The 16,717-nt window shown below is 34.7% G+C and overlaps 1 protein-coding gene across 1 annotated transcript in view; it reads left to right on the forward strand.

The window, feature by feature from the left end:
* LOC111049088 (dihydroxyacetone phosphate acyltransferase) overlaps nucleotides 1-11,015 on the forward strand; it is a 51,334-nt gene extending 40,319 nt beyond the window's left edge. Inside the window, exons 11-14 of the mRNA XM_039427560.1 lie at nucleotides 272-427; nucleotides 1,203-1,375; nucleotides 7,147-7,208; nucleotides 10,393-11,015. Coding sequence (XP_039283494.1) covers nucleotides 272-427; nucleotides 1,203-1,375; nucleotides 7,147-7,208; nucleotides 10,393-10,520 — 519 coding nt within the window. The 3' untranslated portion in view covers nucleotides 10,521-11,015. The remainder of the gene's footprint in view (nucleotides 1-271; nucleotides 428-1,202; nucleotides 1,376-7,146; nucleotides 7,209-10,392) is intronic.
* The last annotated feature ends 5,702 nt before the right edge of the window (nucleotides 11,016-16,717 follow it).

The raw sequence follows: 16,717 nt of genomic DNA on the forward strand, positions 1-16,717 counted from the left end.
TACATATACATTACAGTAAATTTATTCTTGGATCGCTTCTATTTTTAAAGAATAGGTCTTATCATTAATTTGTTTCATAGATTATTTGTAGGATTCTTGATTAAGTGTTACGCAAATCGATTTATATTGTACACGACTCTCATCACATACTGACTCGTTTCTTGGTGACGACTTCTATTCTATAATATTAATGTATTGTATAAACCTGTTGATTGAACTATTTTTTATTCAATCATATTATGCAAATTTCCTTCGTTTGTCATACTTGCAGACATTTGAAGATGCTCTACTGAAATTGGAACTAGTCAGTATAATTGAAGGAGATAGTTTGAAACTTGGAAACCACCGTAAGCTGCAAGCATTGCTCTGCAACCTGATGTATCCGTTCTTCTCAGGATATCTAACAATCTGCAAGTGCCTGCAAATCGTAAGTTGTGTTCTCTTTCTTTTCTCAACTTTTCATCTTTTTTAGCATTGTAATAATAAACGATTTATAATTGAGATGCAATATTGAGTTTTAGTTTCCAATTGATGAATTGAGAGTAGTCTACAAATTGAAATTTATGTAAACCTTTAAATTTTGATTTCTAGCTGAATGAGAAAGATCTTTGGACCGAAATCAAATAATATAATAAATAGTCTATAAATAATTCACATTAATAAAATAAACTGATGTTATCTATAATAATAATAATTTCTTAGGATCGTGTGTTTATATAATCATCTAAGAATATAGTTTTGTTTAACTTATCTAATTCATCCCATAGCATTTAGTTTGTATCGATTCACATCAATAACTATAGGTTTCGTAATAATTTAGAAGGAAATTATCTAAAATGTCAACTACTTCAACTAAATACTACAGTACTACTATACTTTTGTACTCTACTAATCACTAGTAAATTATAAATTACTGAATTACAATAATTAAATATTCAAAAATATTCAACATCGTGGTTATTTTTTGAATTAACAATAAAAACATCAAATCCAGACGGTCACATCAATCGCAAGAAATACTCTCAACTACTCATTTCATTACAATTTGTATCAAATTTATAAATTTGAAATAGTTTTGTATTATGTGAAAATAATTCAATTTCTGATAGTTTGAAGTGTTGAAGTGGAACGTTTCAATTATAAATTGGTTCGGGTAGGCTACAGATCGGAATCTATGTAACCTGAAAACATTTGTTCTTTAGCTGGATGAAAAAGATGTGTGGACAGAGAAGCAGCTGATGACCACACTACAGGCCAAGATAGAAGGCGAGCTGAAAAGTGGCCACATTCAGCATCCTTATTGCTTATCACTCGATCTCATTTCATCATGCATCGCCTCACTCACTGTTAAAGGAGTACTTAATAGGAGCCGAGTGTGAGTATATGGAATTCATAAAAAGTATATAATTGAATGTATTATTATATTGAAATTGAATGTATTCTGACTAGAGCAATGTCAAGTGTTGTTGATAGTTTACTGTAAATTCCAGATTTATGTGGTGAGAGTAGCGCTAAAAGGTACTGTATGGCACACTCCCATTAATAAAGATTCCATTGTTTTGGATATCAGACAATTTTTTTATGGAAAAAATTATTACTTTATTAATATTATGGATAATATTATTACTTGAAATAATGTTATATAATATTCTTGTATAATTTTATTTTACAGTCATTGTTTTTGTCAAAACAAAAAAGTTATTTGAAGCATCATTAATATTTAATGAATAATCTATTATTCAGTACGTATTGTTAAAACCCACATAAAAGCTAATTACGAATAATTATCATATAACCGTATTCAATTGCACCAGTTGCTTACATTAGCTCATACAATAGGTATCGTATTTCCTTCTCATATACTCTATTCAATTGGCGAGACTGAAAAAACAAGAGGGAAAGCCAGTGTTATTGAACTTCATATATTTTTCGGAATGATCACGGTTGGTGGTAAATTTGATTTTCAAAATGTAATCAAATGTAGTAATCGACAGTCGCATATATTCGAAAAAATTCTCGCAATCCATTCTCAATTGATTATATAAATGTTGAAATTCACCATACACCGATCGTTTCGCATTAATTGGATGAACTGCCCATCGTTTCTTTCTTTTATCACCTAAAACCCTCTTTCGAATTAGTGGATTCTCAGTGAGAATCAAATTCTAACGATAGAGTCTGGGTCCATTGTCTTGCAGAGTGACGACTGACATAAGTGACAACTCATGTGACGCTCGCATCATAACAGTCTAGATAGCGTGCGCAAAAAACAGTTTTTTCTCGGGAGCAGATGAGCCTCTGTAGCGTTCCCTATCGTGGTCGAGGCTTTACTGTGGTGGAGATTGATCTGAAGGACCTTGGGCATTATCCTTAACTGGTGTTGAGATAATTGAAACTTTCCAGCGTCCTATGTTGGCTCTATAGTCAACTGACCTGACAGCATTGATGCAGGCTTCATCCAGGAAACAGACGAATCCGTGACTTTTTGGTCTGGCTTGGCTGGCAGGACATTCACTCCTTCACTTTCAATGGGGGGTTTTGCTTGTCGAGCATCTCAAGGATCTTTTCTGGAGTCTTCTTCAGAAGCAATGGATGAGCTCTAAAGAATACCCTCACTGACCTCAAGATTTATTTTCTCAGATAAACAATAAGTTGTTCTCCCCAAGTGGTTTGAGTCTGGGGATGAGTGCCCCCAGCCAATGCTTAGTAGCATCGTTGATGCAGGATATGATCAAGGCACCCTTCTCCATGTAGGTGCCTGCAAACGATGAAGTGCAGCCATCCTCAAGGGGTAGGAGCTAATCTATAATGGCTTCTTGAATGACTTCTCCTTGCTCTGCTGACAGCTTCAGGATAGCCTTCCAAGACAATGGCCATTTTGGTGGCAGAAGTGTCACTGTAAGAGAAGAGGCTCCTTTACTGGAAGTCCCTAGATTCAGGGTTTGGTCCTCGTGACCTGCGTGAGTTCCACTCCTGACCTTCTTTGTAGGTCCTTCCGCTGCGGGAGGGGTCGCTAAATCGCCTCTAGGGCGCTTGACCACCCTCGACCCAGCCTCATGACCCACGTTTGTGCCTGGAGTTTCCCCCATCTCTGTTCTCTTAGGTTTTTTATTTTTGCCCCTCCGAAACGTTGCAGGGTCAAAAGCCTCCCCCTCTCAATAAGTTTTGCCTGAATGGTCAACCTTCTTTGAGCGTTGGTGAGGTTTGGTCTCTTCACCCGCAAACTGATCAGTTGCTGTATTGGATCCTCGAGCATTCGTGAGGGTTCTTGCTTTTCTTGACTTCTGAGGAGCTCATCCTCCCCCTTCAATTTGGGATGGTGTGATAGAGCTTACGTCATCCATATCATAATCAGTAGAAGCCTTCTCAGTGTTACCCTCTACATAAGAGTGCAACAGAACCTCCTGTGTACCTGAAGTACCCATTTCAGGTTGAGGAATCTGCCCTGATGGGGCAGATCTCGATGGGTTTGAGCAACTTCCATAGTTCCCTCAGGGTTTAGTTTTGGTTTGTTTGTTTTATCCTTGTCTATGTGTCTCCCACGAGCAGCTAGGGAAGTACAGTCGACCCAGACAGAGCCCCGCATGTCTTGGCAAGGCTAAATACTGCAGGAGGGCGCTTGGTATCCTGCAAGCACTGTTAGAGACACCATATATAAGGAATGCCTGGTGCCATCCACCCATCAGCTCGGTCTGTATCACACCTTGGGTTGGCCTAAAAGAAGTAAGAAAGAGAGAAAAATGACCAAGGAAAGCTGACAGATGGAAAAGGAAAGAAATAATGGCACACAGCTAAGTCAATGGAGAAAGTGCCATTCTAGAACTGAAAAGTTCCAAAGCATACTAAGAAGAAGAATAAGAAGAAGAAGAAGAAGAATAAGAAGAAGAAGAAGAATGGTTTTGGAAGAAGGGCTTTGGAAAGGGGGTCCCTTTTAGTCGTCGCCCCCTACGACAAGCAGGGATACTGTGGGTGAATTCTTGTTTCAACAGATTCTTGAGTTCGATTTTCGACTCAAAGCTCCCCCAGCCCACAGGGGGCTATTCTCAGCTTATTGAGAGAATCTGATAGTACCTCTAAAGCCTAGTTTCTATTCTAGCAATATTCACAATGTCATAATGGTAGCGACCTGCGCAAGCACATTTTGTGTTTTACCACCATGTCCGGCTTACGTTTCCATTTTGGCGCTTGCTGCAAGAAAGGGATTGCAATGATATTGTGGCGGCGACCACATAGAACAGAGCTTAAGTATATGTGACCTTGAGCACGGCGGCGATGTACAAACTAAAACTCCCTTATTTTAGGTTATTTTCGGAAATTGGACTTACACATTAAGAATTTGGGGATTCTGAATACAAATATAAAATCAGAAATCTCCTATCTTTCTTTTATGACAAGTTAGACATTGGGAAAAGAGATGAGTGATAGTTCGCGCGGTCGACACTGAAATACGAAACCACTGCTCAACTTGGGTCTGGCGCCAGTCTAGCCGAGAAACTGCTGGCGAATCATGTTTTTTACAGTTTCCATTACCACAAGTTCCCAGCATTTCACCTTCAGTTATGGTGCTGAAACAAATCTGTGGTAATGGAAATGAGGCTTAAGAGTGCATGAAATTACATGTACCTGTAAGATAATATTTTATTCCAAGAAATCTATTTCCAATTCATTAATGTAATATCGTGGAACCGAGCTTCGCTCTGAAGTACAAAAGCATAGAAAATTTACAAGGAGAGAGGAAATTGTAATATATTTATAGTTTATATTTAGAATGATATACTATGTTATTACTACACTAATGGCATCTATAGTGAGGTCCACGTTATAATGACAGTAGTTGTTCAACTTTGAAATTGCTATCCTTGTCTATCATTCGACAAAGCCGGTGGTACTATCCTTTTCTAGATCCACAACGATGCCAATTATGTTTTTGACAGTTTAGAAATATAATTAATTAATGCAGAGAATCGGCATCGCTATTCTCCTATTTTTATCCACTGCCATTATAACGTGGACCTCACTATCGTTAATATTTTGGTCTTTCTGATGTAAACATGTTTTCTAAAAAAAAAATAAGTTTTTCTCGCCTGATTAATTTTCTCGTGAGATCAGCTTATTGATTGCAATAGTTCAACACCTGAGGCATAGACACACACACACACACACACACACACACACACACACACACACACACACACACGATCATGAACTTTACGCGAGATGTTGTTACACAAGGGTTTGCCTGAGGTTTGAAGGATGATCGCTCCGCTCTTTTCTTTTTGTTGACTTCGCTACAACCTAACCTCACAAATAATGTGAAACGTCCAATCCAGCTGATCGGGTGACAAAACTAAATGAAATATTCTTACCAGGGGATTGATGAATAGCCTAATAATACATTATGTTTATATAATAAACTAGCTGTCAGGCTCGCTTCGCTCGCCATATCCGTCTAGCCAGGACCCCCGACTGGATCGTCCAAAAATGAGATCAGCGGGCTCGCTTCGCTCGCCTGCATGTAGACCTCAGCGGAACCTCTGTACCGAATTCTGGACCCCTGACTGGATTGTCCAAAAATTAGATCAGCGGGCTCGCTTCGCTCGCCTGCATGTAGATCTGAGCGGAACCTCTGTACCGAATTTGAACGTATTATGTCAATTTAATCTCGAAAAACACCTGTTACTATATCGGCGTATCTTTGGCGAACAAAATTCTTCCACCTCAGCTAAACCTGTGTACTGAATTTTTTTAAATATATTTCCATCAATTATTGAAAAAGGTGAGGAAACGCAGAAAAGCTGAGAAAACGCTAATTTTGGGCATATCTTTGGCGTTATTTCAAATTCCTTCTAACACAACATTATTGCACCCCAGCTGAGCTTCTGTAGTAAATTTGAACATTTTCTGTTTATTTGTTCTCGATAAAGCTGAGAAAATGCTAAAAAACGCAGATTTTGGGCGTATCTTTGGAAATTTTTCCAAATCCGTTCTTATTGCGCCCTCAAGGGCCAACTGAACACACCTACCAAATTTGAAATGTTATGTCATATTTTTATCATATGTTAGGACGATCCAGTCGGGGGTCCAGACTAAACGTCTGGCTAAACGGATATGGCGAGCGAAGCGAGCCTGACGGCTAGTAATATTATATTCCCAGGAATAGCTCTGATTGAAGTAGCAGTACCCAATCAATTTTTCTGCGATAAATCAGGACCTCCTAAATAGGTATTTAGGAGGTACTGGATAAATTGGTATTCAGGAGGTCCTGGATAAATACATTTCAATCTTCAACTTGGTGCCAACCTAACAAAGTCAACTCAACTTAATGCCAACCTGACAAAATTCTTAATTTAGTTACCAGAACAAGTGTTTCGAAGAGGTACTCTCTCTAGATTATAGTTCTATATTGACATATGGTATGGACGTTTCAATTATAATTTTAAGATATTGGAATAAGAAGAATATACATGCTAAAAGACGAACTTTAAACCCTCAAAAACCACCCTTAGAGTTGAAATATCGCCAAAAGATTTCTTAGTGCGCCTCTAAAGGGCCAACTGAACATACCTACCAAAATTGAACGTTTTTGGTCCGGTAGATTTTTAGTTCTGCGACTGAGTGAGTGAGTGAGTGAGTGAGTCAGTCAGTCAGTGAGTGAGTGCCATTTCGCTACTATATATACAGATTTATAATAAATATTATGATGATTGCATTCATTTTAATGTTTTATTATAAAAGGTAATGTGTGTCAATGTTTCAAAATGTGAAAGGCTTGATTGGGAGTTCGGCTTCTTTCTTCTAAATGCTAATATGTCGGTACCTATTATTATAAATGCTTTTATAACTTTATATTATTCAATTTAATAATTAATTATTAATATTTTGATAATTTTATTTGCTAACACAAAGATCGTAACTATTAACAAACATTAAAAAGAAAAACGTTGACCGCGCAGAGCGAAAGTCTGTTCACACCTTAATAGTATAATAGGATAGGATATTTTTGAAAAAAGCTACACCAGCGAGAAAACTCATTTGTAGAACAGAAGTTCAATTATTCATTCTTAGAAAATGCTTGGATTCATTTTTATTTTCCCATTTATATACCTATTATGGCAATAAAATGTAATGAACGTTATGTGATTTCAGGAACGGCGTAGTTAACTATTCTGTGAAAAAAGATGATATCATTCATGTCACTAAAGAACTTGGTGAGTCCCCTCTTTTTATTTTTAACGGTAGTAATTGAATCCAATTTTCTTCTCGAGTGAGTTTGTTTTAATTTTTTTTTTTTGCTGAGGCTGATGCCCACATGAGCTCTAGGCTTGTGCATAGGTAGATGCGTGGATCTACAGTTTTAGGTGGGTACGCTTCCGAACCACCAGGAAGCGATTTTTCAACTCATGAATCATATTCAGAGGAGTTGGCTCAAATGGACACCCTTCCAACGGGAGTAGCAGGTGCATGATTCTCAACTTATCTAAGCAATAGCTTATCAGCGTAACCACTCAGTCAAACTGATACCTAAAGCGGCTATTGACCTATTTTTAACCGAACAGTTATAACCGAATTATTGACATATTTGAACTGTTTGGGATCAGGCGTTTGTCTATGTATATAAATTTAAATTCTCAATCTATTCAAAAATCAGTATTGTAATACCACAATAATATTTGAAAATAAATGAAATATTTATTAATTGTAGAATAGGTTTCAGTTGTAATTAATGTTTCTGAAAAACTACTGGAATGTAATAATCGTTTCTCTAGTAGACCTAATTATACATCATGTACAGTATTGGTCTAACAGTCTAGTCAATAAATACATTGGTGCTTACAATCTATATTGTAGTTCTGATTTTCGAATATATTGTTTGGATACATAAGAGAAGTCCATAACCAATTTTTTCATGCAAAATTTCCTTGTGCTAGATACAGAGTGGCCCAAAAATTGTATTTCCGGTTCATTTTCCAGTATTCAGCTATTCCCGCCAAATCCTGAAATCGGACAGAAAAATTCGCTCCCGCCTATTTTTAGATTATGAGGTTTGTAATAAAATGAGATAATTCTCATTACGGAACTCTCTATCTTCAATGAGCACTGAGTTACAGTTTTCCAAAAATGAGTAAAATTTCAAAAAAAAAAAATCAATTTTGATGAATTTTAGCTTTTGATCAACAATATCTTCTAATTGTTACCATTTAAATGTATAATTCAAAATTCCTCTGAGCGTAATTTTGTGCTCTACAATCTGAGATCAGGTAGAGCGCTCTATCTCATACACATTTCCAGGTACACCTCACAACAATGCTCATTGTATTTTGAAAATCACCTATTTATTAGCTTTAATCATTGTCACCAACTCCATTGTCATCATATTGAGATTTCGCTAAATGATATAAGCTTATTGGATCACGTTCTATGAGAATCACCCGTTATCTGCACTTAATTTAGTTGAGAGGCGCGCTTGAGGACACCTCAAATGATTTTGAACCGCCTCGACGAGCTGAGAAAAATGAGCTGTATTACAATAAGATTTGATTATTTTGTCAAAAGTTAGAAGTGTTTGAAATTTTGAACCTTGAGGTGTCATTAAGCGCGCCTCTCCAATGAATTAAGTACAGCTAACGAGTGAATCTCATAGAACATGATTTTATAAACTTATATCATTGTACGAAATCTTAATATGATGACAATGGAGTTGGTGATAATGGTTAAAGCTAATAAATAGGTGATTTTCAAAATACAATGAGCATTGTTGTGAGGTGTACCTGGAAATGTATATGAGATAGAGCGCTCAAAGCTAAAATTCATCAGTATTGATTTTTTTTCTTGAAATTTCACTCATTTTTGAAAAATTGTAACTCAGTGCTCATTGAAGATAGAGAATTTCCGTTTAATGAGAATTAAAAAAAGGCAGGAGCGAATTTATTTTCCTGTCCGATTACAGGATTTGGCGGAAACAGCTGAAAACTGGAAAATGAACCGAAAATACGAGATTTTTGGGCCACCTGTATCTAGCACAAGGAAATTTTGCATAAAAAATTGGTTCTGGACTTTTATTTTGTATCCAAACAATATATTAGAAAATGAGAAGTACAGTATAAATTGCAAGCACACCCCCTTTTTCATGTCTATATTGACTGGACTATGATGAGAAGTTGTTCGGTGCGGAAATTTAAATAAATCAACTGCGCATGCCTGACTGCTGTATTCTTATTATAAAACTAGCAGTTAACCCGTGCTCCGCAAGGATCTAATTAAAAACTAGACAAACTGAAAACTTGACCTACTAAAATCTTGAAGAATTCAAAATAGGCCCATAACCACCCTTGGTAAATTGGTAATCTATATGAAAATTTCTAGTTAATCAGTCCAGTAGTTCATACATGATGATGCGTCATTCGTGAATTACCTATCCCGTACGTGTATAAGCCAGGTCTTTACTTTATTATAGTATAGGTTACGGCGTGCTAGGCTCTTGACTCAAATAGCAAGCAAAAATTCAGTTGGTTGATCAAATGTATTTGCTCTGCATAGTAGTGTATTAATGCTGTGGAAGGGGTAAATCGGTCTAGGGATCAAGTTGTCAGTCCGTGACTGTTAATCTCAATAATCTCTGTCAACACTGCCACGATAGTTCACTTATGAATTTTATTGGACCAAAACAGTTTACAGTACTGTATCTCTTCTATGCTATGGAGAATATGAATAACATACTATTTAGTTCTATTTCCATCAATAATTTTGTCAATTTTTGTTAATTTTAACTAAATTTAAAGTTTAGTTATATATTTTCAAAAAATTCTGAATAAGACCGCAGTGGATGCAATTTAATATGAAATCTCTCTATTTGGTAGCGAATTCTGTAGGTATATAGTTGAACTAAAAAAAGTGTTCAGTTGAACTAAAAATATGTTGATTTCAAGTAAATGTGGCTGGCTACATGCTTTCAACTTTTCCAACATAATACCGGTTCATATCGAAAATAGTGTTATTAATAGAGAAGTAAGTCATCAATAATCTATAATAATATAATAAAGGAAACAATTGCCTTATACATGAACGGGATAGAAAATTCACGAATGACTGATCATCACGTCTGAACTACTGGACTGATTAACTTGAAATTTTGCATATAGATTCTTAATTTACCGAGGATTGTTGTATCCTATTTCAAATTCTCCAAGATTTCAGTAGGTCAAGTTTTCAGTCTGTCACCCTTGCGGAGCACGGGTTATCTGCTAGTTACAAAATTAATTGTAACATAGACCTATTTAATAAGTCTATGTTACAAATTGGAATGTCTTTTACTGAAACTTATTTTCTATTGCAATCTTGCAAATTGAATGTCTTGTTTTTTGTTGCTAGAGTATTTTTGTATTTTTGGAACAGAATGTCTGACGATTGTGCCAATCAAGTATTCATACGACAAGGACAGTGCCTCACTGGAACTGGACACCTACAAAGCGCTGACTGTCTCCGAATTGGTGGCTGTCCAAGGACTATCTTCGAAGCTCTAACCTGCTATTCCAATCGGATCAATTTTGAAATTATATATGTAAAGCATTGCATTGTTGCATCACTGTGTCAATATTGTTTGATTTTGAATTTGACCAAAAATTGGCTTTTTATGAACTGAAATATTGTTTTCTAATAATATCCAGATGTGAACACCACCTGAGTCTGAGGAATATCCAATATTCTTCTGGGATAAACTTCCAATTTCTTGATATTTGAAATGATAACTTATAAAATGTCATCATTTGAAGAGAGCCTATATTATTTATTTTCAGATTATTTGTATTTGTCTGCATCCAAATTTCTCTCAATAGCTTTGCATGCCTTTGTTGACATCATAGTGTAACCGGAAACTTTACTGTTTGTGTTGAAAAAATATTATGTATAAATCTTAGTTGATTACATGAAAATTATGTAAGTAGCTTTCACAAGGCATAACGACTTTAAAGCGTCATAATAAGAATACATAGTATTTAATGTATGTACATAATGGCCCATATGAATAAAACCAGAGCAAATGCTCATGAGCAAGAGCATGGAGCATAAGGTTTTGCTCATGAGCAAAAGGTAGAAGCAAAAGCATATGCTCATTTTTATATGAATAAGCTTCACCTTATACCTTATGCTCCTGAACTCTGGAGCAAATGCTCACTTATTTTAAAGATTTTTCATCAGCTGATTCGCTTTTGTAGCCTTACTTTGTTTTTATAGCTCTCGGAAGCGCTAAATATGCAAGTAGTGTGCACCGCTTGTGTTTGCGTCGTCTGCTATGTTTTATATTTATGAATAGAGTTTTAGGTTAGTTGAGTTTAGAATTTTGAAATAATAGCGTGGAAAAATGCCATCTCTATAATAATCTTTAGCATATTCTTATAATATCAATAGCCTTCTTATAATCGTCTACACTCTCATCTTCTTGAATGCCTATTTTCTATTTTGTGATGGCTATCTTTATAACATACTATATTTTGTATTTATTCTTTTGTAGGGATAATGGTGATATATATCGTGGTTGAATCTAAAAAGAGTTTTTTAGTTCTCAACTATTGGTTGTGATCGTATCTGGTATAGTTTCCTCTTCCTCAAACGAATTAGTTGAGCCATTTTACTATGAGAAAAAGGTGATAAGCTGCTCTAGACTAGACTCACCTTTTTTGAAGCATTTGCTTCAAAAGTTGAGCAAATGCTCTAGTTTATTTATACAATTTTGCGCAAATTCTCAAACTATTTTTTTGAGCATGAGCAAAAGGTTTTGCTCATGTTTATTCATAGAAAATGAAGCAAATGCTCCATATTTTAGAAGTATAATCAAATGCTCAACTTTATCCATATGGCCCAATATGTATTCTAATTACATTTATGTAGATCATTGATTTATATAAAATAAACATTCAAATAATCTATTGTTTGCATGTTGCAGATTTGAATTACCTATATTTTTAAAGACTAAAATTTTATAAAAGTATTCCCACACTTCACAACTACACAGAAAGTGAATCCCACATTCACCTAAACCATCATTTGTAAAAACAGGTCATCTATTTTATTCTCAATTTATTATAATTTTCTCAATAATATAAGCCTTCTTATTTGTCTTGATCAAGAAATAACAAAAATACACTTAAATACTCCAGCCCACCAGAATCTTACTATCATTAAGATTGAAAAATGTATTTTTGTCAAGAAAAACTTATAATATAACGAATTAAGAGTGTCCAACAGTAATGATTCTCATATTTCTATTCCCAACGATAAATTCGAGTCTTTTGTTACGGTAGTTGCTATTTTAGAATTAAAAGTATTGGTAAACAAAAGTCTATTAACATGAACTGATATGAAACCGAATGAACTATTGAGTTACCGTCTAATTTACTGTAGTTGAATAGTTTTATTCAGATAAGCTTAATTATGACTAGGGTAAATTATTTGCTTAATTTTGATATAGTTGAAGTAGAATCAAACGTTTCTTGTCTCTTTTCTGTCTAGGGCTACTTGTAATAGTATATTTCGCACCTAGGGCCGAAAATGAGACTTTTCCGGCTCGAAATCGGTTTTCAAGTTCGAGGCCGTAGGCCGAGGACTAGAAAAGATTGAGAGCCGGAAAAACATTTTTGCCCATGGTGAGAACGATATTTTTCGCCACACACAAAAATAAACAATATAAATATGAGAATAATTGTTTATTAGGCACTTCCGAAAGCAAAACAGGAAGGTCATAGCTCTAGCAAATCTGAGGTAATCTGATTATCAGGAAATTGTCCAAGTATTTTTATTTTTTATTCTGATTTGTCTAAATAACCTAAAAGATTATGTTTAATTATGTAAGAGGTTGAGTTCATACTTTTTATTCTTCCAAATGACAATGAGATGATATTATTATAAATGTTTTGATTCTTGAATAATAAAGACAAATAATGAAAAGTTTTTTGATCAGCTGTTTTAGCACACTTGAAATTTGGCTAATCTGAATGTCAACGTCAACAATGCTTGTTGTCGTCGACTTCGGAAGTTTAGGTTAGAAGGTCTATCCTACTCTGAAAATCGAATTTGAATAGTTATAATATATATCTTATCTGTATTTTATTCATCCAAATAAAATGATAGTATCTTATTGCAGAATACTTATTCAACTCTAGAAGCATAAACTGATTCCGTTTCATAAACCATTTTGTAAACACATTCACATCAAATCAGAATCAGCTGACTTCAAGGTTATTTTACAGCCCTAGGGCCGTAAAAATTTTACCGGCCTGGTCAGAAAACAATCATTTTCGGCCTCCATATGACGCACGTAAACCAGCTCATTACATCCAAGTGGGGCGAAAAGACATTTTCAAGTTATTTGGAAACTGCATTAATGTCCGAAACATGTTGTGATAAAATAATTTAAAAGGGTACTGAGATTTGTATTTCTATTTACAAAAGTTTCTTACTTTTTGAACATTCTTGTTTTACTATCTCAATTTATTTCACTCAAGTAGCAGCTTACTTCCTTCACTTGAAGGTTCCTCAAGTGAAGAGTAGAACCTACTTTTGTTTGAAGAATAATTGTATGATTTGAAGCCGAGTGCATCTCTGTCGCATAATTTAGTAAATTATTATTAGTATTATTGCTACGTATGCTTAGACCATTTTATTTTTTGTTCATTGTTGATTGCTTTGCTGAAATGATTTGTGGTAAAGTTATATCTTAATTCAGTGCACATAACTATGGCTAGTTTTTAGTGTGTTCTCACGCATGTTTTACTCAATATACCGATAATTTAAGAATTTATGAGAATATAAAATGAAATTTAAAATTTTATAGAGGTATTAGGAAATATGTTCAGTAATATAAAGAAAAAACTATTCCAAATCAAGCTTAGTCCAGGCAATGAATGCTCAAAAAAGAGTATAGAGGGAAAAGTTTGGAAGACAATTTTTGACCCCGCAGTTCTGTTTAGGGTAGTGAGTAGGTGAACATATCAAAAGTCCCTACCCCCTGTGCTAAGGGGGTGGGGGTGGTTCAAAGGTACCATTTCATGGTTTCTCGCATACAACTCGAAAACTATGCATTTTACAGACATGACGATTCTATAAGAAATTGAAGCTTACATAATTTCCTATAATATTGATCCAACAACTTTATCTATATCTCTTTCACTTTTCGAGATATCCGCTCTAAAAGATGTGAAATTTTTGAAAAAACACATATTCCCTCAATTTTTTGCTATTTTTGCTCTTTTTTGAATATCGATGGGAAAAATTCATGCTGATCATGAGCTTATAGAGCATCAAATATTCTCTTCAATTTGATGTATAATTTCACAAGTTTACGCACACCCCCACGACTGTTGCAGCAGCTTCAGTGTTTAGTGTGAGATCTTCAGTTATGCAAAAATAGACCAATTGACAAAGGAATTTGGAGAGAATGATTTGAACACAATCTTTGACTTTGCAGCTTTTTTGGGACCAGATAGGGGGTGAACATATCAAAAGTCCCCATCCCTATCCCTTGTGCTAAAGGGATTAGGGTGGTTTAAAAGTTGCATTTTTCAATGTTTTCCTTACACGCTCATACCTTGAAAAAAATGCGTTCAACCGACATGACTAACTATTCAGAAATGGAGCTTGATAAATTCTCTACAATATTTGTTCTGTGGTGATTTGTGATATCTCCAACACATTTCGAGATATACGCTCTTAAGTGTGTAAAATTGTTAAAATAACAACTTTTAATCCTATTCTTTGATGTTTCAGGGCCTACAACTCTCCAACAATGCATCATAAAAATAAATGCTCACCGTAGATTTGTAGAGCTTTTTTTTCTCTTTAATTTGATGTATTATTTTACTACCCAATGTTTTCCTTCTATTGTTATAGCAGATTCAATGTGGGGGTGAAATTTTCAGCTATGCAACAAGTGTCAACTTAGCAGTTCCTCGCCTTCAATAGACGGGCTAGAGATGCGTATTTTGGCTATGTTTACCTCCCAACTGTTCTTCATTAAGCTACAAAGTTAAAAATTGTTTACTAGATGTTCCAGACTCAAAGTTCATTGTCAAGTGATCAATTGTTACAAAATAAAAATTTCACCCCCCACATTGAATATTGTAGAGAATTTATCAAGCTCCATTTCTGAATAGTTAGTCATGTCGGTTGAACGCATTTTTCTCAAGGTATGAGCGTGTAAGCAAAACATTGAAAAATGCAACTTTTAAACCACCCTCATCTCTTTAGCACAAAGGATAGGGATGGGGACTTTTGATATGTTCACCCCCAAACTGGTCCCAAAAAAGCTGCAAAGTCAAAGATTGTGTTCAAAACATTCTCTCCAAATTCCTTTGTCAATTGGTCTATTTTTGCATAACTGAAGATCTCACACTAAACACTGAAGCTGCTGCAACAGTCGTGGGGATGTGCGTAAACTTGTGAAATCATACATCAAATTGAAGAAAATATTTGATGCTCTATAAGCTCATGATCAGCATGAATTTTTCCCATCGATATTCAAAAAAATTATAAGAGCAAAAATTGCAAAAAATTTAGGGTAAATGTGTTTTTTCAAAAATTTCACATCTTTTAGAGCGGATATCTCGAAAAGTGAAAGAGATATAGATAAAGTTGTTGGATCAATATTATAGGAAATTATGTAAGCTTCAATTTCTTATAGAATCGTCATGTCTGTAAAATGCATAGTTTTCGAGTTATATGCGAGAAACCATGAAATGGTACCTTTGAACCACCCCCACCCCCTTAGCACAGGGGGTAGGGGTGGGGACTTTTGATATGTTCACCTCCTCACTACCCTAAACAGAACTGCGGGGTCAAAAATGGTCTTCCAAAATTTTCCCTCTATAACACTTCGTTGACTGGGCTAGCTATGAACTTGATTATCAATATTTTTACTCAACTCAGGTTACTTGTTGGCCTACCTAGTTTGGTCCATGTACTTTTGTTTGGAATGTTCTAAATTAGTATAAACTTGTTCTGAGCTAATTATCTTTCAATATCCCGTCTATTTCGTACTTACCATTATATAACACAAGGTTGGAAAAGTCAGTTACAAAAAGTAGAAATACTTTTGTTCATGAAAATTTGATTTAAACGCTTTTTGTGGTGTAAAATATCAAAAAATTGAATCTCCTGTAGGCTAATATGTATGTTGTAGTTTTCAATTTTTCTAGCCAGAAATATTATTTTTCATGATTGATAGTTGTCATTTTTCTAGATTTTAATGGACCAAAATTTTGTAATACTGTATTTGCAAACAATATCTCGAAATTCCATGAAATAAAACAGATTCAAATCATGCTAGCAAATGTTATTTGATTTATGAAAGGTAGGGTTATCAACCGACAGAAAATTTTGCATTAAGTTATACGATTAAATAGCTTTAAACCATTTTGTAATTAGTGGATGGATGAGTCAGTAGAAAAAACAAGTAAACCTTGAACTTTTCTCTTAGCTTTGGCAATTTATTGTTGCAATGTAAAATTATATTTTATTTACCACTTTCTTATTTAGTATAAACGAATTTAGATTATTTCAACTGTATTCAATAATATTTAATTTATTAACATCACATTTACCATTAGATGTATTAATTAAACCGATTCTTAAGGATACATAGAATCACTTGGCTTATATGGGCTACTTGATTCAAATAAAAACAATATAACAACTTTTACTACCCTTTTATTAAAAACTTTAACATAAA

The sequence above is a fragment of the Nilaparvata lugens genome, chromosome 4 (genome assembly GCF_014356525.2).
Source record: "Nilaparvata lugens isolate BPH chromosome 4, ASM1435652v1, whole genome shotgun sequence".
NCBI classification, from domain to species: domain Eukaryota; kingdom Metazoa; phylum Arthropoda; class Insecta; order Hemiptera; family Delphacidae; genus Nilaparvata; species Nilaparvata lugens.